This window comes from Lethenteron reissneri, chromosome 24, assembly GCF_015708825.2.
Source record: "Lethenteron reissneri isolate LAM-NWPU_2019-01 chromosome 24, ASM1570882v1, whole genome shotgun sequence".
Taxonomy (NCBI): domain Eukaryota; kingdom Metazoa; phylum Chordata; class Hyperoartia; order Petromyzontiformes; family Petromyzontidae; genus Lethenteron; species Lethenteron reissneri.
Genome location: NC_083802.1, coordinates 14,244,905 through 14,270,924, shown reverse-complemented (window position 1 = coordinate 14,270,924; position 26,020 = coordinate 14,244,905). Strand labels below are relative to the sequence as shown.

General features: G+C 44.7%; 1 protein-coding gene across 2 annotated transcripts; it reads left to right on the top strand.

Annotated features, from left to right (window-relative positions):
• Window positions 1-971: 971 nt before the first annotated feature.
• Window positions 972-25,934, top strand: LOC133346655 (histidine decarboxylase-like). 2 transcript variants are annotated; one of them, XM_061558393.1, is made up of 13 exons: window positions 972-1,113; window positions 15,840-16,012; window positions 16,142-16,255; window positions 16,999-17,121; window positions 17,506-17,547; window positions 17,661-17,801; window positions 18,858-19,001; window positions 20,226-20,292; window positions 20,579-20,741; window positions 21,147-21,237; window positions 23,684-23,782; window positions 23,904-24,005; window positions 25,488-25,934. In XM_061558393.1, the coding sequence occupies exons 1-13, from the start codon at window positions 1,086-1,088 to the stop codon at window positions 25,773-25,775; spliced, it is 1,575 nt and encodes a 524-aa protein (XP_061414377.1). In that variant the 5' UTR covers window positions 972-1,085; the 3' UTR covers window positions 25,776-25,934. The 2 variants fall into 2 exon arrangements, with proteins under 2 accessions (XP_061414377.1, XP_061414378.1); XM_061558394.1 differs by lacking the exon at window positions 17,506-17,547.
• Window positions 25,935-26,020: the final 86 nt, after the last annotated feature.

Sequence of the window (26,020 nt, the reverse complement as noted above, 5' to 3'; positions counted from 1 at the left end):
CTGTCCATCATTTACATAATAGAAACATGTAGTTAGTATAAACTTTGCAAAATGTACATATCTACAAAGTATTAAGGTCCACCCTATTGTTTTGTACTGATGATGTGAATGGTATCACAGTGCCCTTGTCCAATCATCAGAAACTCTTCTGCGTTGCGTCATATTCACAATAAATTTTCTTTTGGCATCCAGTTTGGACTGAACATTTCATAATCACATGTCATACATCATTAATATTAACCCGCATATCTGACAACCATCAGTAGTCATAATATGCAACTGATGCCACAATCCTCCGGATTGCATCAACACCTGCATAGGATTGTAGCCATTAATTTAGGAACGTTGGGTCAACGATGGCCCAACGTTGCAAATTTACTTGGTTTTGAGCACATGTTGTGGTAGGTTTAAGTACAGTTACAAGGCAGATTTTAAGTGATTAACTTCATTAATGAACTGAAGAGTTGTATGAATGAACGGAACTCCATGAATGAACCACTGTACAGTACTTTATTTGTTCTCAATAACATTTACTACAGAGGTAGTTGTGCTCGCTTCTCAATCTATCTTCTCTGAGGCAACATTTTAGATACGTCATGTTTTCCCAAGATATGTTCGAACTAATGTATTGCATCGTGGACTGCATGTTGATCATTCAGCAAAGTTATATTGCAGGATGACGGCAAATACATTAAGTTCCCCATTATTTAAAAAGCTATTTATACTTATTTACATTATTGTCATATACGCAATAAATTACGTTCTTTCAGCAACGCGCATTTTTATTACGAGCATCACAAATGTTTTATGTATTTGTATTATATTATACAGGAGCGTACTGTGCTGTATAATGCTTGTGGATTACAGTATAGCTTGTCAGTTTCAATGGTAACCAGGATAGCTAACGTGTATTATAGTAATTAATTATCTCAAGAGTCATGCTTAAGGGCAAAATTGTAATGGGAGGCTATACCCTCACATTACAATTCATCTGAGTTTACCAGTCTGTTCAACAGCGCAACAGTTGAAGTGTAGTCTCCAACTTAGCAACTCGGCATCTACATCAACACCAGCCAGCCACAGCCATGGACGCCGAGGAGTACAAAGTTCGAGGTAAGTTGATGTCTCTAAATAAGCGTGGCACTAATTAGCCAAACTTAAGTTGTGGTATTTCCCAAACGTGTAACAAGTTGCTTGGGTTTTTTCTCTCCATGCTTCGATGTCCTCTATAACAGTTTGGAATCTATCGAGACCAAAAGTGTAATTTCTAAGGGCAAAACAATGGCAGTACAGCATTAAAGAAAAAAAGCATTTAAGGTACAACACGGGCATTACAGTATTGTCAAGTTTACAATACGTATTTGATTTACATGGAAGTTGATGTAGTATTTTATGGTGATTCTTGTACATGGGTATACAGTACTTTTAACGATTTTTAGTGGTTGGAAATGATGCATAAAATATGCTTGGACTTATGGGTGCATACAAGATGTAATTGTTAACCTATCCTGTAAAGTAAGGTTTACATCCACAACTTGGAAAGAGTCTATAATCACATCAGGGTTAACATTTGGAACGAGAGAAATGGGAAAGCATGAATGAATACGGGCACACGGGTAAGAATTTTAAAATAATCACTGTTGCAATTGTATGTATGTTTGAACTTCTTTAGCACTACACGTGCTAATCGGAGATGCGAATTTACAGTGGCAATTCAGTACACTATTGTACATTTTATAAATTGACATTGTAAAAAAAATTACAGTACACAAGACAACACAACAGAGGTACAAAATGAAGAAATGAAAGACATTTTACTTGGTTAAAACTCGAAACCAAAGATTATGCAAATTCTAATCACATTCGTTAATGACACTGCCTTCCGAACATCCTCAGGAAAATGTAATAGGTCAAAAATTTTTTTAATTGTTCATCTATAACACGAGCGTGTAAACGTGCTTTTGACACGGGCGAACCGAGCTCGATTACCGGCCATTATAAACATACATAAGTAGATTGGTAAAATCCTGTAAATTATGAAAAAAATGTCAACAGAAAATAGTCATCATCAGTCTGAAATCGGCTTTAGTATTTATACTGTATTCCTGTCCATCATTTATATAATAGAAACATGTAGTTAGTATAAACCTTGCAAAATGTACATATCTACCAAGCATTAAGGTCCACCCTATTGTTTTGTACTGATGATGTGAATGGTATCGCAGTGCCCTTGTCCAATCATCAGAAGCTCTTCTGCGTTGCGTCATATTCAGAATTAAATGTTATTTTGGCATCCAGTTTGAACTGAACATTTCATAATCACATGTCATACATCATTAATATTAACCCGCATATCTGACAACCATCAGTCGTCATAATGTGCAACTGATGCCACAATCATCCAGATTGCATCAACACCTGCATATGATTGTAGCCATTAAATAAGGAACGTTGGGTCAACGATGGCCCAACGTTGCAAATTTACTGGGTTTTGAGCACATGTTGAGGTAGGTGTAAGTACAGTTACAAGACAGATTTTTAAGTGATTAACTTCATCTTCTTGGTTATTTCGGTAAAGTCACGTAGAAGGGAAGTAACAAAATAATAAAAAATTCAAACATAATAAAATAATTCTCACGACGTTTCGGCCACAACGCAAGCAGCCGTCCTCAGGTGAAAACCAGGTCTGTCGGGGAGACAGCGTCTGAATGAAACAGCACACGAGCTTGGAGCATATATATAAGCTGATGCTGCTAGTCCTGCATAATGCACGGGCATATGTAGTACTAATCACATTCCTGCATTTCCAATATGTATGCTAAATTCCTCTTGATATACAAATTATTTTGTCGAAGCGCCCTTTCCCCCCTTTCCAACCCAGCTTATATATATGCTCCAAGCTCGTGTGCTGTTTCATTCAGACGCTGTGTCCCCGACAGACCTGGTTTTCACCAGAGGACGGCTGCTTGCGTTGTGGCCGAAACGTCGTGAGAATTATTTTATTATGTTTTATTTTTATTATTTTATTACTTCCCTTCTACGTGACTTTACCGAAAGAACCAAGAAGATGAATCCCTGCAGTCACGAAAGCTTTAAATCGAAATGATTAACTTCATTAATGAACTGAAGAGTTATATGAATGAACGGAACTCCATGAATGAACCACTGTACAGTACTTTATTTGTTCTCAATAACATTTACTACAGAGGTAGTTGTGCTCGCTTCTCAATCTATCTTCTCTGAGGCAACATTTTAGATACGTCATGTTTTACCGAGATATGTTCGAACTAATGTATTGCATCGTGGACTGCATGTTGATCGTTCAGCAAAGTTATATTGCAGGATGACGCCAAATACATTAAGTGCCCCATTATTTAAAAAGCTATTTATACTTATTTACATTATTGTCATATACGCAATAAATTACGTTCTTTCAGCAACGCGCATTTTTATTACGAGCATTACAAATGTGTTATGTATTTATATTATATTATACAGGAGCGTACTGTGCTGTATAATGCTTGTGGATTACAGTATAGCTTGTCAGTTTCAATGGTAACCAGGATAGCTAACGTGTATGATCGTAAATAATTATCTCAAGAGTCATGCTTGAGGGCAAAATTGTAATGTGAGGCTAAACAAACAAATTACAGTACACAAGACAACACAACAGAGGTACAAAATGAAGAAATGAAAGACATTTTACTTGGTTAAAACTCCAAACCAAAGATTATGCAAATTTTAATCACATTCGTTAATGACACTGCCTTCCGAACATCCTCAGGAAAATGTAATAGGTCCAAATTTTCTTGAATTGTTCATCTATAACACGAGCGTTTAAACGTACTTTTGACACGGGTGAAATGATCTCGATTACCGGCCATGATTAACATACATAAGTAGATTGGTAAAATCCTGTAAATTATGAAAAAAATGTCAACAGAAAATAGTTATCAGTTCTAGATTTGAAGCTTTCGTGACTGCAAGGATTCATATTCTTAGGTTTTTTCGGTAAAGTCACGTAGGTAAAACATCAAAATTAATTAAAATAAAATAAAGATCACGACGTTTCGGAGGCAACACAAGTCTCCGTCACCAGGTGGGACCGTCACAGCCAGATTAGCTGCATCAAGTGAGGCAATGATTCAAGATGTCATCCCTTAAAAGCGAGCTGAGGGGGGAGGAGAGGGGGGGGGGCTCATCAGAATGTGGTAGCCAATGAATGGAACGTATCGGGAGGGAGGGGGGGCGGGGCCAAAAGAGTGGGCGACGGCGTGGAAGCGATTGTGCGCATGCGACTAACTGCTGCACAGGCCAACGCATTGGACAGAGAGGGGGGAGGAGGAGGCCTGATACACATGATAGAAAAGAACGAAAATGCCCATGTTTATACCAATGCTGGCTGAACAATGAAGAGATTATTGTTATACACTGGGGATGTTAACACTCGGTAAAGTAAAGTAAAATAGTGCCTGTCAGATAAGATGGTCCAAAAAAGTGTAATTAAGTCTTTTTTGCGTGGTTAATAACATCTTTCCAATGATTACTAAGTTTGTACCCATCATCACGGTTGAAATTATGTCTGTGTTTGTATATTTGTATGGCTTCGTGTACAAACCTTTGATGGTAGCCAGGAGGTTTTAGTATTTATACTGTATTCCTGTCCATCATTTACATGTTGCATCAACACCTGCATAGGATTGTAGCCATTAAATAAGGAACGTTGGGTCAACGATGGCCCAACGTTGCAAATTTACTTGGTTTTGAGCACATGTTGTGGTAGGTTTAAGTACAGTTCCAAGGCAGATTTTTAAGTGATTAACTTCATTAATGAACTGAAGAGTTATATGAATGAACGGAACTCCATGAATGAACCACTGTACAGTACTTTATTTGTTCTCAATAACATTTACTACAGAGGTGTGCTCGCTGTTGTATATGCCGGATTATGAATTTTTGATAAAAACATTTATGTTAATTTATGTAATTAGATGCATAAATTATAATCACGAATATAATCGTATTAATTTATGCGAACGCTTGCTATTATGTTCATGTGCACAGTTATGATAACTACGCTTAGTTTCGTTATCCAGAGTTGTATCAATCGGGATAACCGATTATCTTTAATTAAACATTTATTGATTATCTTAGTGTGTTTATGTCATGCTATGTTAGGTCTCCAAATTCATATCTCATCGCAGGTTACAGTTCTTATGAATAAGACAGTTTTGCATGGACTGGGAAAGAAGCATTCGAACACTTGGTGTTAAGCAATTTTAATTCTAAACAAACATATGACACTCTAATATGCAAAGGCAAAAGTATACGTCAATAGATTCCTCGGCAAAGTTATGCAATTAACGAAAATGAATGACTCAAACATTTCTTATTAATGTAACTCGACGGCAGCAACTGCTTTGCACGATCAGTTGATATTGAACGCACCACCTTGAAATGGCAACCCTTTTGAAACACAAAGATAACTTTTTGAAAGTCTTATTCGTGTGCGTGTTGTGTGTGCGTTGTCCCCTTGTAAAATTAATATTTTAAGCAGAGGCAGGGCGCTGTGTCGGAGGTTGTGGGGTGGGGGAGGGGTTATACCAACAAGGGCCAGAGAGGTTCTCTCTGGCTTGGGCGTGGCCGCAGCGAGCCCGTCTTGCTTTCTCTCTCCACTGCTGGAATGAGCAGCGTTGGCATGACGCTCGCTGTCGTGGCGCGCGATGATTCCGTCGTCGAATAGTGCCGTTCCTCCGCTGCTAGATGACGAGTCGGCACGAAGCTCGGTGACGCCCGGGTGTGCTGCTCGTGCGCTCTCTCCACCGCTTGATAAGTGGCGTCGGCACGACGCTCACCGTCGTGGTGCGCGATGATTCCGTCGTCGGATAGCGCGTAGTTCCTCCACCGCTGGATGACGAGTCGGCACGACGCTCGCCGTCGTGGTGCGCGATGATTCCGTCGTCGATGCTGGACGTCTTGTCTGTTCTCACTGGGTGTTGGTCGGTGTATGTGTGTATCAAACACACGGCGCATTCGATGGGGCTCTCTCTCTCTCTTGGTGGCAGCTCCAGTCTTCTCCATTGCTGGATGATTGTTGAGTCGGCACGATGCTCGCCTTCGGCGGTGCCCAATAGCGCTCGCAGCTCATCCACAGGTCATCTTTATCCCTTGGCGTGCAGCTACCAGCCTCATGCGGGTACTCGCTGATGCCTCTCCCGCCCTCACTTCAGGGGTTTCGTTGGTTCAGGTTCTCTCACGAGAATGATAGCTGGAATTTCGCAAGCTTCACTTGCACTTAACCACACCTCGCCACTTCGTTCTGCGAGAAACGACACCGGCCATCGGTATCGGTGTTTGCTCCCTCACGACGCTCCGCCAGCCGGAGCACGGCTGAAACCCAGCCTCGACCTAGGCTGAACTCAGACTTCTGCAACTCGAACGACCCCTCCTCGTTCCATCTCTTCTCGAGGCACGACTCGCCCCGGCTCCCTTGCGAGCCCCGTCGCAACGCTGCGTCGCAAGCCGAGTCCCGAGCCTGAGAGCGACTCAAACCAGACTGCTCATTCGTGATGTGCGCTTGTGCTTAAACTCAAAAACGTGAACATCCTCACCTCTCTGCGCGTCTCTTGCAAGAGGAAAACAAACATCAAACCGAGAAAAAAAAACCAGACAGCCTCCCGACCCCTCCTCGCGACCCTTTATAACCCCCTAAGTATTTATGGTGCCATCGGTTTGTGCCGGACCGTTAGAGACAAAGGTGACTGAGGAGATTTTTGCAATACATTTATGTGGTCCTGTGTGTTACATTTATTCTTGATGTTTCTTATGAGTTCCCTCGGTCTTAGTATATCGTGGTTATTATTCGGTCTATGTTTAATGAATATTCGTAATGATCCTCGTTACATCATTATTTTGAGGGCTTTGCCAAGTTTGGTTATGTGTTTGTCTACAGGGATTGGTGTTTTATTCTGAGTTATATTTTAATGTCCTGAGGTTAAGTGTAACTAAGTTTCCACTTAAGCTTTCTAGAATTCGTATTCTTTAGTTTTTGGTAAGGTCATGTAGATAGAAACATACAATACAAAATAATATATATGCGGTGAATACGAGTAAAATAAGGGAATATGTAATAAAAAGCCCCTATTGTAGGCTGATTGATTCTTTTTGTTAAGTTTCTACTTTTCGTTAAGGAAAACGTTACAGAAAACGCGAATTGCAACAGTTGTTTTTCTTTGCTCTGCACCTTATCCGTGCATCTCCAGACGTCTTGGGAAGGTTAGGCCATCGACCTTTTGTCCACCTGGATGTCTCTGACCTCTGTGCTCCGAATTCTTACCGTTTAATGGCCCTCCATGTTTCACAGATTCCTGGTGTGCTTGTGAGGAGTAGGGGCTGTTTACATTATTTAATTGAAAAAATATATACATATAAAAGAAAACATTTTTTTGGCCTAATTATTCTTAATATTAATTTTTGGAAAACAGGGCATAGATACAACAATCCGCCCTTTAAAAAAATTATTAGTGGTCGATTTGGCCACTGGCGAATTTTTAAACAAAGTAAATGCCCCTTTTTTTCGTTATGAACCCATCAGCCGCCCTCGTGTTTCGGCTGTAAAAAATTTTTTTTCAACGCACGCGTCGTATCACAATCTTAGCATGGTTACATTTGAAATAAGCAAAGAAAAGAAAACAAAATGTTAAACATCGATACCACATGTTACATCGGTTCTTATCTATCATAACTATTGTAAAAATTTTAAAAAATGCAAAAAATGTTTTTATAAAAAATGTTTTTTTTTTTTAGTTCCTGGGAAACGCAAGGTAGTGGTTTCGAACGCATTTATGCGTTATTTTCCTCCTGTTACCTCCTTGCCATATTTTTACCCAGTTATTATCATCTGGTTTGCCACTTTTGGTTTTATGTGGACATGCTGCTTCCCACGCACTGTCCTTCAGACAGTCTATAGCCTTTTCCTGTCCATTAACAATATTCTCATGGCCAGATATTTTAGAGTAACCCTTTACTCTTTCATGCAATCTCTCAACATCATTAACTTGGTTCGTAGTGCTTATCGCTTTGATCTTTCGATCACGGTTTTCAGGTTCGTTTTTGTAATTTCCTTTATCACTCTCTCGCGTCGTGGGAGTGTGTGGTGTGAAATTGTGTTGCACATAACCAGAACTCGCGCACACAACCAACTTTGGCACTTTGTTGTCAGTGGCACTTGCACTCTCTGCGATTACATGCACATTTGCCGAGTCAGTGTATCGATTCAACTCTGTGCCCCGTGGTGTCTCCCCCTCCGTGTCCGTTAGGGTGCTGGACTTCGACACAACTCTCGATACGTTCTGGAAATTCTCCTCCATTTCAGTACTCCGACTTACATTAATTTTTGTTTCATTGGAATACCCTCTATTCAAATGCTGACGCCTGTACTCCAAAGGGCGTGTCTCTGTGCTCCATCTCCTTGCACCACCATCGCGTGATCCTGCGACGTGCTGCACTGTTTTTCCTGTGCGCTCCGTTTTTTCTCTTTGTCTCTGCTGTCTGTTATCTACTGTTCAATCACTCTTCACTGCAGTCATGTTTTTGCGTTCGATCTGTGCGTCATTTACGGGAGCAATGCTTGCGTTTTTTACCGCATCGTATGCATTTAATGTTTCCTGATCGTGGCGGTATTTGTCCGCCCTGTCACTTGCAGCCTGCTTGCATTTTCCAATGGGGCCAGGATTTAGTTTCAACTCAGCGGGTGGGGCGTGTATGGGCAGCTCGCTCTCAATTACTGTAGGTGGTTCATCACATATTTGGGCCGCATTTTGTGTCTCAGTTAAGGCAGTTTGTTTTTCTTTATTATCTGTGTCTCTATTCCCTCCTGGTATAGCCGGTGGGGGAATCGGTCGGAATTGGACCGATTGTGTTTGACCTCCCATCCTGCGATTCTCGTACATTTTTGGCCCTGTATTTCTCCAATTTATGTGCCACCTTTTTCCTGGATTGTTACCTTGCCATCTGTGTGTGTAATTTTGACCTTGCGTGTGTCGGGGCATGGGGTGCTGATATGGTTCTGCTCTTAACCTCCACCTCCTGCGATTCTCGTACATTTTTGGCCCTGTGTTTCTCCAATTTGCGTCACTCTCATTTGTGTGCCAACCTCTCTCTGGGTTATTTTGCCATATGTGCGTGCGTGTTCGCTCCTCTCTGCATTGTGGGACTGCTCGGTGATTTTTATTCCTCTCTGAAAGGCTGGGATCATTATTCCTCTCCCTGTGTTCTGGATCCGAATTATGATTCTTAGCTCAGTATAACCATGTCATGTATGCCTTGCTCTCTATGCGGTGTAAGGAGGCTGTTTCTGGCTTCAAAGCCATTCTCACACTTTCTGTAATCTCTGGGCTCAAGGATTCAAAAAACATAATTTTGAACATATGATCCCCTTCGTGATACCGATTCACATCGCCTGCATAATACGCTTTTTTAAATTGTAAAAGGTAGTCGCGTGGGTCTTGGTCCATGCCGTGGGTCATCGATTTTACAGCATTAAACACCTCAGTGAGTGTCGAATATTCTCTTAACTTCCGAATCACTGCCAGGCTCAGTTGTTTGAAATCATTCCTAATCTTGTATGGTAGCGACTTTACCCATGGTATAGATTGTCCATGTAAACTCCGTTTCAACAGACTCGCTTTCTCATCCCGTCTCATCAGACCTCTGATCATTGCCTCCTCTTCTACTGTTGCGATGTGGGTGTGTATATCCCTGTTCTTATTGTGTGGGTCAAAATCGGGAATTCTGACGAGAGCTTTGTCCATCAATTTAAGGGTTTTACTGTCGAAAGAGTATTCCGAAAGTTGGTCGTCGTCAGACGAGCGGTCACTTTGATGTGTGCTGTGTCGGGCGTGTTTTAGCGGTGTGCATTTTTTTGGTGAGCTGTCTGGGCTGTGTCGCTCGTGTTGCCAATTACCTGCAGTTTTTGCCTCTGCCTTTAGTGGAGCATATCCTGGCGACTTCATTCTACGATTTTGCCTCCCCCTAGCTTCGGGGTTGTCAGTTCCCCCTTTTTTATTTTCATCTGTATCTCCCCATCCCTTCTCTCGACTTGTGAGGGATTTTCTTTGTCAAGGATATTTTGATCGATACCCTTAATTTTTGTGCGATCTGTCCCTGGACTATGTCCACGTGCCTAAGAGTGTGGTTTACTATTACTTTCATATTTATTCTGTGGATCAACGTCTGTGAGTGTCGCTGGTGTCGAGAGCCCTGATTCCTCCTCCCTTGCAAGGGTGTGGGGACATTTTACCTCGTTGATTAGTTCCTCTCGATATGTCGTAGCGTCATCGATACAGCTCCCTTCCCATGTGTCTCTCTGATTGTCCTGCTTTGTAGCAGACCGGTCGGTACGTTTTAATACGAGTTCCCAGTATTCCGCAATCCATTCAAAAATTCCTCCTAATCCTAGCATCTCAAGTGTGGCAGGAGCTACTTTGACATTCCCTTTCAGAGTGCATATAAAACAATTGTATCACAGAATGTAGTCTTTTGACTCGAGCTATTCTGTTATTTTTCCAATTCAGAGTGCGTATCTCTAACACCACTTATCACAGGATGCAATCGGTTCGATATGATGTTATCTTAATCCCACTGTATTTGTTCCAACCTGCTATACTGGAGTTTCGCCTCAGAGGGCGTTTTTTTTTACGCCCGTTTACAATCACAAGGCAATGTTCGATCACAATATTCTGGTTAACACGTATTGATTCATTCCTTTATCCATGCAAAACACTGTCTGCGAGATCCCGGACGATGCCACCCATATGTTGTATATGCCGGATTATGAATTTTTGATAAAAACAATAAAAATTAATGAATTTTCAAAAAATGCCTAAATCGCACGAATTATGTTAATTTATGTAATTATATGCATAATTTATGATAATCACGGAGATAATCGTATTTATTTATGCGAACGCTTGCTATTATGTTAATGTGCGCAGTTATGATAACTACGCTTAGTTTCGTTATCCAGAGTTGTATCAATCGAGATAACCGATTATCTTTGATTAAACATTTATTGATTATCTTAGTGTGTTTATGTTATGTTAGGTCTCCAAATTCATATCTCATCGCAGGTTACAGTTCTTATGAATAAGACAGTTTTGCATGGACTGGGAAAGAAGCACTCGAGCACTTGGTGTTAAGCAATTTTAATTCTAAACAAACATATGACACTCTAATATGCAAAGGCAAAAGTATACGTCAATAGATTCCTCGGCAAGGTTATGCAATTAACGAAAATAAATGACTCAAACATTTCTTATTCATGTAACTCGACGGCAGCAACTGCTTTGCACGATCAGTTGATATTGAACGCACCACTTTGAAATGGCAATCCTTTTGAAACACAGATAACTTTTTGAAAGTATTATTCGTGTGCGTGTTGTGTGTGCGTTGTTGTGCTCGCTTCTCAATCTATCTTCTCTGAGGCAACATTTTAGATACGTCATGTTTTCCCGAGATATGTTCGAACTAATCTATTGCATCGTGGACTGCATGTTGATCATTCAGCAAAGTTATATTGCAGGATGAATACATTAAATGCCCCATTATTTAAAAAGCTACTTATGCTTATTTATATTATTGTCATATACGCAATAAATTACGTTCTTTCAGCAACGCGCATTTTTATTACGAGCATTACAAATGTGTTATGTATTTGTATTATATTATACAGGAGCGTACTGTGCTGTATAATGCTTGTGGATTACAGTATAGCTTGTCAGTTTTAATGGTAACCAGGATAGCTAATGTGTATGATCGTAATTAATTATCTCAAGAGTTATGCTTAAGGGCAATGCTTGAATATGCTTTACATATGTAATAAACGACTTCCACGACAGGTTGAGACTTGCGTCCTTTCTTTATTTAGTGATGACTGCTCGGCTCTGCACTTCCTTCTCGATGGTCACCCTCTCTCCCTCTCGCCGCATGTACGCGCTCACTGCTCCTCCGTTCCCACGCGGCTTCCCTCGCTCTCACTTCCCCACGCACCGCTGGTCGATGGCGTGCCGGGAGTCAGGAGAGCTTCGGGCCCTCGAGACTGCCACGTGGCATGACGAGATGGCGGAGATGCAGTCTGAACCCAGGCTTCCACACCGACCCCGAGTCCTCCCCTTGCCTCTTCTTATATCCCTCTCGGCGGAGCAAAGCGCCGCCTCTAACCGCGCCCCCCTTAGAACCTTCCTGATGGTTCCCGCATGTACCCATGAGCTCCGCCTATGAACTTTGGCCCAGATGGAACCCTTAGCCCTGATTGGCTATGACCGATGCAGCAGCGCCTATGCAGCCCTCCGTCGCCCGTCGGTGTGCTCTCTCATTACACCCCCCCCCCCCGCCCCTCCGGGATAAAAAAAAACTAGCCGTCCTGGCTAGGAAGAAGGTTAACCCAAATTTCGATTTAAAGCTTTCGTGACTGCAGGGATTCATCTTCTTGGTTCTTTCGGTAAAGTCACGTAGAAGGAAAATAATAAAAATAAAACAATAAAATAATTCTCACGACATATCGGCCACAACGCAAGCAAACCGCAGTCCACTCACTGGCATTGACTATATATATTTTATTATCCGCAGGGAATGGATTCTTTGCTCCGCTGCAAGTCTCCTACCACCACTCTCCCATTGACATATTTCGTTGCTTCCTCTTAGTCCCTTTCACGTGACAGTCAATGGTATAGTGTATAGCAGACTGTATAATAATAAATAGTATAAAAGTGTAATGTTTAATACAATGTATAAGGTAATATATCGTATCGGAATTGTATAGTGAATATACAGCAGTGTGGTATACAGTAGGGTGGGTAGAATAATACATAGTGTAATATTACAATGTATAGCCTATAAGCATATTAGTTGCTGCAGCTCCATACTATTAACATTCCTTCCCTTTATTAATGCTAACCCTACTCCCTCCCTTTGATGCTGCTAATCCTGCATAATGCACGGGCATATTATGACTTTGAAACCCCCCGCCCACCTCCTACGCATTCCACAAGTAATGACTAATCCCATATCTGCATTTCCCATAAATATGCTAAATTATTCTTGATATACACATTATTTTGTCAAGGTGCTCTTCCCCCTCCAACCCAGCTTAAATATACGCTCCAAGCCTGGTGGTGTTTCATTCAGACGCTGTCTTTCCGACAGACCTGTTCTTCACCTGAGGACGGCTGCTTGCGTTGTGGCCGAAACGTCGTGAGAATTATTTTATTATGTTTTGTTTTTATTATTTTATTATTTCCCTTCTACGTGACTTTACCGAAAGAACCAAGAAGAAGGTTAACCCAGATAATGGGAGATAATGGGAGAGCAATACCGCAGAACCCGGCGAGAATCGGAACAACAACAGAATGCATAAAATTGAACGCAACGAATGAACACGAAAAAACCAGCGTGAAATAGGAAGGATTAACGAAATCGGCTCGACTTGGAATGTGCGGCCTCGCTGGCTCCAATGCAGCCAGCGGTGGAAGTGCCGACGGTGCGGCAGCGGATGCAGCCGACGTAGGGCTGGCTCGAGCGGAGTCGTCAGCAGCAGAAGTTCTCAGGGCCTGGGCGGCTGTGGGCGGCAAAACAGAGTCTTTCGGGAGATCAACCGGAAACTGGGTTGGCGCGTCGGATGCATCAGTCCCCGGCAAGCCAATCTTTAGAGATGACGAAGCGACGCGCGGAGGAAAGAATGGTTTCAACCGGGACGTGTGGACGAACCAATGACGGGATCCCGCCCGGATGCGCGCACACCAATGACCAAAGGCACCTCTCCCAAAGGCGTCTGAGGGCAATGAAGCCACCCACAGACCACGGCATTCCGCGGCCAGACCTTCGTGCACAACGCTCGTTACGAGCTTGAGTTTTGGCCGATGATGGTGATCCATCGGAGAAACAGCAGGAGCCGGAGCAGCAGGCAGAATCGGCGATCGAGGGCAGCCCCTGCACTCCCTCGCGAAGTGGCCCAAGCGGCCACGCCTGAAGCAAGTGATGGCCGTCCGCCGGGCATCCCCATCCTCACGCTGATGCAGACCGCCGAACCTCCGGTATCGCGAAGGGTCATCTCGACTTCGACCCCAACGAGGCACAGCAGCAGCCAACTGCCCTCAGCAGTTGCGTGCTCCGGCGGGATGTCCACCCCTTGGGCTCACCATCCCCCGAGCAGGGTCGCTCGTCCACGCAGCCATCTGGGACCAGCACTGCAGGCTCTCATGCGCATGAAGACACCTAGCACATCATGCCCGCAAGAGGGCAAGACCACTCCAATGTCCCTTGCCAAGGCCAACATGCAGTCCATGACCAATGAGTCAAGAACCTCCTGCTTAACATCGGGGTATGCGGCCAAAGCCAATGCTATAAGGGCACTTCAGTAGGCGAGCGGAGACTCTGAGCTTCCCCTTCTCCGTTGCATAAACTTTCATCGGGTGCTGGAAGGTGGTTCATAGACCTCCGCAATTTTGGCATAAACACTTTCAAGCGTCTTCTTCTTCTTAGGAGGGATCGATCTAAAGACCGCTAGAGCATCGTCGTCCAGGACAGTTGGAAAAGCGACCAGCGCCTCCTCCTCTGACCATTGCACTGACCGGAACGCTGCCTCAAACTTCCAAGTGAAGGCACTCCAATCACCGCCGGCAGTGATTAATTATTTTACGTGTGGAAGCTGGCGGGTGCGCTCAGCCCCGTGTTGCCCAGCAGGAGCAGCGGCCCTCGCAGCCAGCGCGCACCGCGGCTCACTGGAAATGGCGGGCTCCGACCGCGCCTTAGTCGCGCCGCCCAAGATGGCGGCGTCCTGCCGCGTAGTCTCCGCAGCACGTGTAATGACAGATGCCTCCCCAGTGCCCGCGACGGCGGCCGTTGTTTCCGCAGGGGGACTCTCTGAGGCTCCAGTCTGAAGCCTCTGCACGTCACCCCTCAGCAGTACCTCCTGCGGGCGCCCCGACGACGTGGACAAGGCGACGAGCGATACCAGCTGGAGAAGCACTGTCCGCAGCGACTCCAGCTGCTCCTCCATCCTCCTCCAGGCGTCTTCCACCTGCCGTGGTGAAGAAGCGACAGCCGCCCCGCCCACTTCTGGTACGGCGACTTCACCAGCCGTGGTTGCTGTAACCAGGACCATGGATCCCGGGGTCGGCAGGTCCTGGGTCACCGCCTCGTCATCGTCGGAAGACTCAACAGGTGGGTTCTTCTTCTTGAGATGCTTGGACATTTCTCTTTCTGTTGTATGTTTCCGTCTCCAGAAGAACCACTTCTGACTCCAATGTAATAAACGACTTCCACGACGACTCTTGACTGGTGTCTTTTATTTAACAGAATGTCCACACAGCACCGCTCTCTCTCTGGATGGCTTCTCTCTCTCTCTACTGCCATGACGCGCGCTCTCTCTCTTCCACTGTTGCGTCTCTCTCTCTCTCCACGCTAGCCGCAGGCTGGCAGCGCACTGGGAGGAGAGAAGGCTTCGCTGGCAGAGCCCGCCACGTAGCCGTTGGCGAGTAGAGGTAGGTGATGATGCAGACCGGACTCCAGGCTCCCCACACTAACCTCGAGTCCTCTACTGCCTCTGCTTATATGCCCCCCGGCAGAGCTAAGCTCCGCCTACAGCCACGCCCCCTCGTGGAACCCTCTAGGTGGGCGGAGCTACGGAATATTCTCCGTAGCTCCGCCCATTACCTTTGGTCTAGATTGAATCCCTATTCCTGATTGGATACCGGTTACCCAGCGGTGGCCGTGCAGATGTCCCCTGTAACCCCCCAGGTGGCGCTCTCTCATTACACAAGTATTGTATTGTTTCTGCACAGGTAAGGAGATGGTGGACTACATCGCCGCGTATCTAACTGGGCTACGTGACCGGCCTGTGAACCCATCCGTGCGGCCTGGCTACCTGCGTCCCCTGCTGCCCCCTGGCCCTGCGCAGCAAGGAGAGCCCTGGGAGAAAATCTTTGAGGACGTGGAGCGGCTCATCATGCCTGGGGTAACGCACCCAGCCAGAGAAACGTGAATAAGATAGGATCATGCCTTACAACATGTGGTGTAACCTGAAAAAACATCGGACCACTATTTAATTTCTGCTGTATTAATGCAAGTTTTGGCGTGCATGCAGATTGCACACTGGCAGAGCCCACACATGCATGGATATTTCCCGGCACTCAACTCGTACCCATCGCTTCTTGGTGACATGCTGGCGACTGGGATGAATTGTGTTGGCTTCACATGGGTACGTCTGTGTGTAAAAGTGCCGTATTTGCATAACGACAGCAACGACTATTCACCACTAAGTGGCGGTGATGTCACCACACAGCGCTTGTGCCAGGCTCGGTGCATACACAATGAGTGACAGTACATATAAAACAGATCGATGGACAACCATCAAAAAACATGCGGGAACTCTTTTAGATATGCATCTTAGTTAAATGAAGACATTTGGAAACGTTTTGAGAAAACAAGAAGCAAGGGTAACAATACAAATGTACAAATTTAACTAAAGTTTGAAAACATTTGCTAAATAATTTTAATAGTTTATTACACAATCATTACAGCAAATTAAGTATTTACATTTATATAAAATCGCGTAATGTTGAAGAAAACGTGTTAATGGATATATTTTAAGATATGTAAGTAAAAAATATATATTCAGTGAATAGGGGGGTCCAGGGAAGATCAGATATTGCTTGCCACGAATGTTAAACATGGCCAGACTTAATTTGGTAAGACTTAATTTGGCCCAAAAAATATTCAGATTTTTTTATTTACAGAATAAAAAAACACGTGCAAGAAACATTTTTTTTTTACAAATTCAATATACAATTTATTTGCAAGCTGAGACTGTAGGTAGGTTATTTGATTCAAGTAAAATTCCTTGTTTTATTGGTTATTGAGCAGCTCCAACACTATTATTAAAACTATGGTAATAAGCGGACCGTTTGTGTTTTGTAACTGTTGATGCGTGATCTGGACCAGGCATCTAACCCGGCCTCCACGGAGCTGCAGATAGTGATGACGGACTGGCTGGTGAACATGCTGTCCCTCCCTGACACCTTTCGACATGATCACCCAGATGGATGTGGAGGTGGAGTCATACAGGTCATTCATCTATATCATTATCATATTTGCAACACTTTGGTTTACAAAGCAGTACATTTAAAATCTAAATACATCTAAAACAATAAACAGATTAACAGAATAGGCAAGAAAGATTAGAAGCAAACATTTAAGGGGTGGAGAGTGGAGACAGGAGACCATACTCAAAAGAGTATGGAAAAAGTATGGATACCTGCAGTCACGAAAGCTTCAAATCAAGACAGACAGGATAATTGATAGGATGGCGCTGTGGGAAATACAAGTTGGAAGTGATGTGTTTAAGAAGAGATTTGAATGCTAGAAGGGGCCAGTTGAGATAAAGGAGTGATAGCAATTGTCATATTAACCGCAATGTAATAGTGACCTACTGCCACATTTGTTCATCAGGGTGCTTGCATGGCCTGCATGTGTAGCACAGTCGCCTCCAAGGTCAGTGGACCATTTTTTTTAAACTTTTGATCAATTATAATTATTAATGTATCAGTTTGTTGCACTCATCCCAAAAATGTATGTGCGTGTGTACTTGCGTATTTGTCGAACAGAGCTCAGTGAGCGAATCCACCATGCTGGCCCTCCTGGCGGCACGGACACGCGCTCTTACACAGTTACGCGGGGATGTGAGCCAGGACATCGGCAATGACGCACTCCTCAACTCACGACTTGTGGGGTACACCTCAGACCAGGTGTGCCAGTCTACACTCTCTAATGCCCGTGCCCACCTTAAGTTTAAAAAATGATTTATTCCCTCCCCCCCCCCACACAAATTTTCATTTTAATTCACATATATAATAGCCCAAATCTGTCCTTCTGTGACTGTGATTAATGCCCCCGGATTGGTTGAAGTGCGTCACGTGACTGCGAGCTAGCAGCTAACCAGAGGTACGCCCCTCTCAAATATGTATGCTCCCAGATTTGTTTGAAGTGCGTCACGTGACCGCGAGCTGTCCACTTCCGTATGTGGTGCACCCCGCACCTCAGAGGCCCGAGAAGCAGCAACATGACGGCCACAGCGCCGGAGATGCAGCCACGGAAAGCTGACGGTCGATCGGCTCACTCATACACACAGCTCACTCACACACACACAATCGCATGCAGCTCAGAGGAGATGGGTGAGTCAGAGTGAGGCAGAGCCATGTTCCATCCACTGCTGCCCTGACGGACCCCCGTGCTCTCCACTGCTGGCTATAGGGAGAGCCACGCTGTCTCCACTGCTGCCGTGAGGGAGCCAGACGCACTCTCTCCACTGCTGCTCTGAGGCAGAGCCGTGCTCGCTCCGTTGCTGCCCCGAGGGAGAGCCGTGCTCTGTCCATTACATTAGTATTCGAGTTTTTTTGGTTTAAATCCACTGCTGGATGAAGGCCCACCGCACGCTGTGTGGGTGGATCGTAAGGATTCATTTGACCAGTCTGTTGGGGGGTGCCGCAGGCTGTGGTTGTGCGGGGGCGCGCATGCGCTCTCGCACAACCACATACTATGTTGTTGGGGGGCGCCTTAGGTGCCCCCTAACAACCTAGTAGAAGAATATTAAGCATTATCGTACGCTTTTGATGAATGATGCTTCAATCAGAGCGTGTGGAAAATGCTACCTGCTTCTACTTATTTTCGTAACTTTTCCTTCTCTAAACTTAAACCTAATCACACCTCCGATTAGCACGTTTGGCTACGGACTGTGCGAAAGATGTTCAACATCCATACATAATTAAAGAGTACGAATGAAGGTGAATTCTGACTCCCGCCAGGCTCACTCGTCAGTGCTGAAGGCGAGCCTCGTGTCGCTGGTGAGGCTGCGCTCGCTGCCCACGGACTTGGAGTTCTCGCTGCGCGGGGAGACGCTCCGACGCGCCGTGGAGGAGGACCGAGCACAGGGACTTGTCCCGTTCTTCGTGAGTTACTTAACTCCAAGCGTGAATTTGTTTATCGATGCAATGTTCACAAACATCTATTATTACAGTACTGTACTTGATTGGATTACCCAGAAAAAACCCCATCACTGAGTGTCTGGGGCCATTTAGACAATTTGTTTTTAGAGAATGTTCAGATGTTTATAGGATACTGGAACATCTAAGAGCCTATACATGCAAGGCAAAACACTAAAATTCCACACGTCAGAAACCTACTTGCTGTACAGTACTGTATTTGACTGCCTAGAAGTTACTGAATTACTCATGATGGGGTTTGTATTTCTATTGAGATTCTGTACCACATACTTGAATATTTGTTCACAGGAGTCATATAGTACCTGTATTGATTCTGTTTGAAGGATTCTTAACTTTTAAGCTTCACACACATAGCAACTGTTATTTATCAACAAAACTTGATAATATCACGTGCTCTGGAAAACCCATTCATTCAGTCATGCTGCAAGAAAGTGCTTTGCAACACAACCAGGCCACAATATGAACATGACAAGGATGCAACAACTTTCACATTAATTAAAATTTTGGCTTTCGTGTGGTTCAATTAGATGTGGTACTTGGTGTCACTTGTGTAATACGAGAGTTCACCGACGGTCGCCGATCGGTGGGATAGGCTCCGCCACTTCAGCCATCAGCCAATTAGATGGATATGCCAAGTTCAAGGGCGGAGCTCAAGGGTTCTTGTGGGTAACCATCCAGAAGATTCGTGAGGGGGCGTGGCTATAGGCGGGGGAAGCTCGGGGTCAGTGTGTGGAGTCTAGAGGCGAGACCATGTCTCGCGCCTCCGGCACGCCAACGGCCACGTGGCGGGCAGGAGCGGGGAAGTGTGAGCGAGCTGTGCGCGGAGCGACAACATCTAACGCACGGAACAAGAGTGGAGCGGTGTCGGTGTGAAGAGAACACGGAGCTGTCCAGCCGACGAGAAATGCACAATAAAGAAGATACGAACTACAGATCGTCGTCAAAGTGCTTTATTACACTTGTATGGAACAAAAGACATGATGGGGGTGTAATTTCCCTGCTAATTAGCCATGTAAGCTGACAGGATATATGCAACAGAACTACTCAATGTGTTTGATCGTTTCCACGAACAGTATGGCTCAGATGACGATAGCTCTATTGGTAAAATAACTACGTGTGTATAATGCTTTCGTGCTCTCACCACCGTGCATCTTGTGCGTGCGTGTATAGGTGTGCGCAACCCTTGGCACAACAGGCGTCTGCGCGTTTGACAACATGGCTGAACTGGGCCCAATCTGTGAGATGTGGTCTTTGAATTTCTCTTATTCCTAACACCCGGAGTTCATAACCATTATAATCTCACCTCCGATTATCACGGTTGGCTACGTACGGTGCGAAAGAAGTTCGACATACATACACACATAAACTTAAGTCCTTACCCATGAGATTTTAAAGCAGGAGCAAAATGTTTGCTTACTGTATGTAACTCATTTGTTTAGACCTGGTTTAGGAAACCTTTTTACAAGCAAGAGCCAAACATCAGGGAGAAACACGATTATTGGCTTTTCTTGCGATCCACTCAGGCCGCCAGGAGGGGCTCTGGCTGCACGTGGACGCGGCGTACGCGGGCACTGCCTTCCTGTGTCCCGAGCTGCGTGACCCCCTGCGCGGGGTCGAGTTTGCCGACTCGTTCGTGGTCAACATGGGCAAGTTGATGTTGGTGAATCAGGACTGCGCCGTATTTTGGTGAGGCCTCCATGAATCGTGCAAAATACTTTTGGACAAGATCGTGTTTGCCTTGTTACACGAAACACAAGCTCTTAAAGTTTGTTTATTTGGATTTTATGTTTCACTTCTCAATGTCAGATATTTATATGACCTGGAAACCAATCATATATACCTGTTTAATATGCTTCGATATCCTGTCTTCTGGGAAGTGAAGTGCCAAAGAGTGCCGTGACAGCATTCCCACCCCATTGGCAACCGACTGATCGGTTTCATGAATGCTACAAGGGCATTGAATGAAAGAGATCCCACCCACTGTGACACCTCTTGAACCAACTGTCACAGTTCAACTACGTAATCGCATACCTCTTATTGGCAAGCCTCCCACACTTGACCGCACGCTAAGAGCCCGACTCACTGTGCCAGGGTGGCGGACAAGCGGAGTCTGCAGAGCACGTTCTGCGTGGAGCCGCACTACTTACAGCACAAGTACTCCGGTTCGGTCACAGACTTCATGGTGGGTGAATTTGCTGCACTTAACATGCTTTGCTCGTAAAATGGCATGCATTCGTGGAAGAGAACGGTTTATTTTTAGATTTGAAGCTTTCGTGACTGCAAGGATTCATACTCTTAAGTTTTTTCGGTAAAGTTATGTAGGTAAAAAAATAAAAATAAAATAATAAAAGTAATAATAGAAATAAAATAATAAATCACGTTTCAGAGGCAACACAAGTCTCCGTCATCAGGTGGGACCGTCACACCTAGATTTAGTGTATCAAGTGTGGCAAAAATTTCAAGATACAAGTTCATGAATACAAGTTGAGGGGGGAGGAGCTTATCTGAGTGTGGTAGCCAATTAATGGAACGTATTGGGGGGGGGGGGGCGGGGCTAATAGAGAACAACAGGTCACATGCTAAAGGAGCACATGATGCTAGAAGAGAACGACAATGCACATGTTGTTTTACCCAGTGTTGGTGGCCATCCAAATACAAAAAAGGAGAGTGCTGTTCAACGCTGGGGATGTTAACACTCGGTAAAGTAGAATAGTACCTGTCAAATAAGATGGTCCAAAAATGTGTTGTTAAATCTTTTTTGCATGGTTAATAACATATTTCCAATGATTACTCAGTTTGTACCCATCATCACGGTTGAAATTGTCTGTGTTTGTATATCTGGATGGTTTTGTGTACAAACCTTTGATGGTAGCCAGAGGGTTTGCAGAGCGCCTTGGTCTCGAAAAAAACAATATCATGAGAGGCCACCGCGTTGTAGCAATGATCGGCAACGGCGGAAGACTCAATTTTGCCGTGTTTCAGATCTGACTTGTGCTCGCGGACACGATCGGAGACATGACGTTTCGTTTCCCCAATGTAACAATCACCACAGCTGCAACTCAGTTTATAGACTCCAGGGTATTGCAAGTCAGGGATGACATCCTTCACAGATGGAATTAGATCACGAATTTTATGTACTGTACTGAATCGGACTTGGATCTTATGTTTGTTTAGAATTTTGGAGATCTTTTTGGTCACGCCTGCTATGTATGACAATGTGATAGTTTTGATCGGAGTTTCAAGTGGCTGTTTCTGTATGGTGGGAGAAACAGCTTGGCGGATGGTGCGGTCTGAGTATCCGTTCATCCTGAGGGCCCGATGTACATGTCTTAATTCACTGGCCAGGTGGTGTTGGTCAGAAATTCCATGAGCTCTGTGGTATAGCGTTTTGATGAGATAATTATTTTGAGATGGGTGGTGGTGGGAATCAGGTTTCAAGTAGGAATCTGTGTGGGTGGCTTTCCTGTAGACAGAATGTTCCAAGGATCTGTCAGGTCTCCTCTCAAACAGAATATCTAACAATGGTAGTTTACCATCTTTCTCCACTTCCATGGTAAATCTGATGGATGGGTGTCTGGAATTGATGTGGTCCAAGAAGTGGTTCAATGCTGGGAGGCCATGTGGCCAAATGACGAAAGTGTCATCCACATACCTCTTCCACAGGGAAGGACGCAGGGTGGATGTCTGGATGGCGTCCGATTCAAACTTTTCCATGAACATGTTGGCTATCACTGGTGACAAGGGGGAGCCCATAAGGGTACCCTCATTCTGTTTGTAGAAGGTGCCATTCCAGGTAAAATAAGTGTTGGTGAGGCAATGCCTAACCAGCGCAGGTACATCCGAATTCAATCCATGTTGGACCAAGTCCTCAATTATTGTTAGGGTATCAGGCACTGGGGCTTTGGTAAACAGAGATACTACATCCAAACTGATGAGGATATCATCAAGAGATAGTACCATGACCTTGACCATAGAGACCAATTTTTTATTTTATTTTTTACCTACGTGACTTTACCGAAAAAACCTAAGAACAGTTTATGCTCTATTACATTATGTCTAGGCGTACCAAGCCAACAGCTCTGATATTCTTGGTGCAAAGAGTTTGATCGTCTTTATACAATCTTAAATCATTTCACAAACACACCCGAACATTTTATGTGGGTATATTTGCTCTGAGAACACAGCAGATAACATCAGAAAGCACCATCTTGTCAAGATGTCAATAAAATTAGTTAAACTTGTTCTCTTTAAAAAACCATAGTTTAGCTCAGCAATTGACCTTAATATGAAAGTCTATTCTGATGTATTTAACAGCGGTTCCATTGTATTGAACATGTTTCTCTGCATTCTGTAAGAAAACACAGATAGAATGTCATTTTTTCTGTAACCAGTGACACTCACGCCATTATAATTTTGCTTAGATATGTGGGAGCATTGTGGAAGTTGGGAGGGACGGGAGTTGGACATGGGGGCCCATATCAAGTAGTCAAGGGAGCTAATGAGCACTATTATTTGTGGCGGGCTCATATTTTCACCCACCATGATTCAGCAACTGTCCTCATGCCAAGTACAGTACATAATTGTGCTGTGAAATTTGTGTTAATGATCGGAGTGGTGTTTTCGTGCAGCACTGGCAGATCCCCCTGACTGTGCGTTTCCGCTCGCTCAAGCTGTGGTTTGTGATTCGCTCGTTCGGGCTGGACGGCCTGCAGGAGCACGTGCGCAGGGTGAGGGCCTCGTGTGACACGCGCTCTTAGTCACTGACACTCAGGATGGTTGAAACCAATGATCATATTTACTGATACTAATTGTGGAAGGGGTATATCAATGTTGTATGTTTTTCTACAGACCAATAAACTTGCAAGGTATTTTGAAAGCCTCGTCAGGGAAGACCCCCACTTCGAAATTCCAGCGAAGAGCAACTTGGGACTCGTTGTGTTTCGTCTCCAGGTGAGATTTTACAGCTTTTCCTCATGACATTGCAGATGCAATGGAACGCTTTTAATTACTGGCCTCCACGTTAGACTCTCCCCCTCGCTTTCCTCCTTTTGCTCTGCCCTCAGGTCCTTTCTTTTTTCTATCGCTTATTCACTTCCACTGCCTCCACCCCTACCGGTTCCTTCCCCCACTTCTAACCCACTCCCGGTCCACTTCCTACTACGACACTAATTCCTGACCCAGCTCCCACGTGTAATTTTCTCTATGTGCACCTAACCACATCTCTCCCCCAGTCATCCACTCTGCTCCTCAATCAGCTCAACAATCCGGCCACCAGACCTCTGCCCCTACTACCCTTCACCTACCCTCGTCCATGTCCAGCCATACCACCTATCTTACCACTTCACCCAAGTGCCCCATAACTAGCTGCCTCTTATGCACGTTGCACCCATCTGTCACCCTCATTCACCATCACACTCCACATTATTACTCCTTCCCTACCCCTGCAACATCATGCTCCATTCCCAGCCCCTGTCCCTCTATCCCTCCATTACCCCCCTCACTGACAGCTGCTCCACTCCACCCGTTGCTCCCCTTTTGCCCCTTTGTGTACCGCCGTTAGCTTGCATTGTAGAGGGCCCTGGAAAGGGCCCTATATAAATCTTAAATATAATTTACTACTATAATGAGCCAAGAATGTCTGCGTGTCCTGCGCGTGACGTCACTCCATGTCGGCCAGCCCCCCTCATTAATAATCATAAACAGGTAACGTCTTCCAAATGGACACCACCCCCGCCATTAATAATAATTAGTGGGTGACGTCACTCCACATGGGGGGGCGAGGCGCCTCCTCCCCCCTCCTCAGCGTCAACTTACAACCCTCACTACAAAGGCAGAACCCTCACGTCACGCTATTGAGACATAGATGTAAAAAGGACGTCATGGTGAACAACGGATTATAACCTTAAAATGAAATAGGTCTGTGTCACCACGGCCTTACAAATTTCACACGAATTGATGCAATCACGTCGCGGCCTGCTTTTCGCTTGCAAGTTTCAGATTTACTGAAATACACCCGTCCTTGCCGGGCAAAAGGCTAGGAGAATATAATTAGTTACCTAGCCTGTGGCTTTATATCACTCTTTGAGTCTTCTTATCCAGTTAAACCCTCTTACTTTCAGTTGTGGACTGCAAGACCGTTAAGCTCATACACAGAACCCTTCGATTGGTGGAGTGGTAGACTAACACGGTGGATGACAACCAACCGATGTAGATGGCTGCAGGCTAGGAAAGATGTGACCATATCTATGGGACCATTTTGCCAATATCAAAGTATGAAAAATAATAATAGGTTTTATTGCCAGAAAGGGTAAAACCTATTCTTATTTTTCATCGCTGTTAACCTGTTGAGAGGTAAAAAGGTTTAACGGCTGCAATAAAATAGACATTGCTTTATTCAAGCACCTTATTATATTGAGCCTGTTCTCCTTGCAGGGCCCAAACGAACTGACAAAGACACTTCTCAGGCGACTCAATGAGTCACAGCAGCTGTTTGTGGCGCCAGCCATGGCCGGGGAGAAGTTCATCATCCGCTTCGTCATCACGTCTCAGTTCACCACAGAGGCGGATGTGCTACGGGACTGGCGGCTCGTGTCGCAGGCTGCTACAGACCTGCTGCAGGGCTCAGCAGCCAAGGACGACACGAGCGGAATGGAGACCTGCATTGTGGGCAGAGAGGAAGAGACTGCCCTTGACCACCAGAGTCAAGTCAAGAGTGTCTAGAGGTCATGGCACTGGCCAGAAGTTAAGAGCTCTCTCGTGCCAGATGGTGGAAATCTCCCTGATATTCACCAAATAATGTTGTATTTACTTGAGGGCCTGATTGAAAAAGTTTGAGATTTTATGATCACCCCCCCCCCCCGCCTCCTAGAAGTTTCTAGATCTGCCTCCATTGATATTTTCAACATTTAATTTGGAGGCGATGTAATTCAAGTTGTGGGTACTAAATGATGGGGGCATATGGATAG

What these genes read in the sequence shown, in the direction of transcription:
- LOC133346655 (XM_061558393.1), top strand. Translation starts at nt 1,086, where the DNA reads ATGGACGCCGAGGAGTACAAAGTTCGAG. An exon ending in TGGGGTACACCTCAGACCAG is followed by an intron (nt 17,802 to 18,857) that starts GTGTGCCAGTCT and finishes GACTCCCGCCAG; the next exon opens with GCTCACTCGTCAGTGCTGAA. An exon ending in AGGGACTTGTCCCGTTCTTC is followed by an intron (nt 19,002 to 20,225) that starts GTGAGTTACTTA and finishes GTGCGTGTATAG; the next exon opens with GTGTGCGCAACCCTTGGCAC.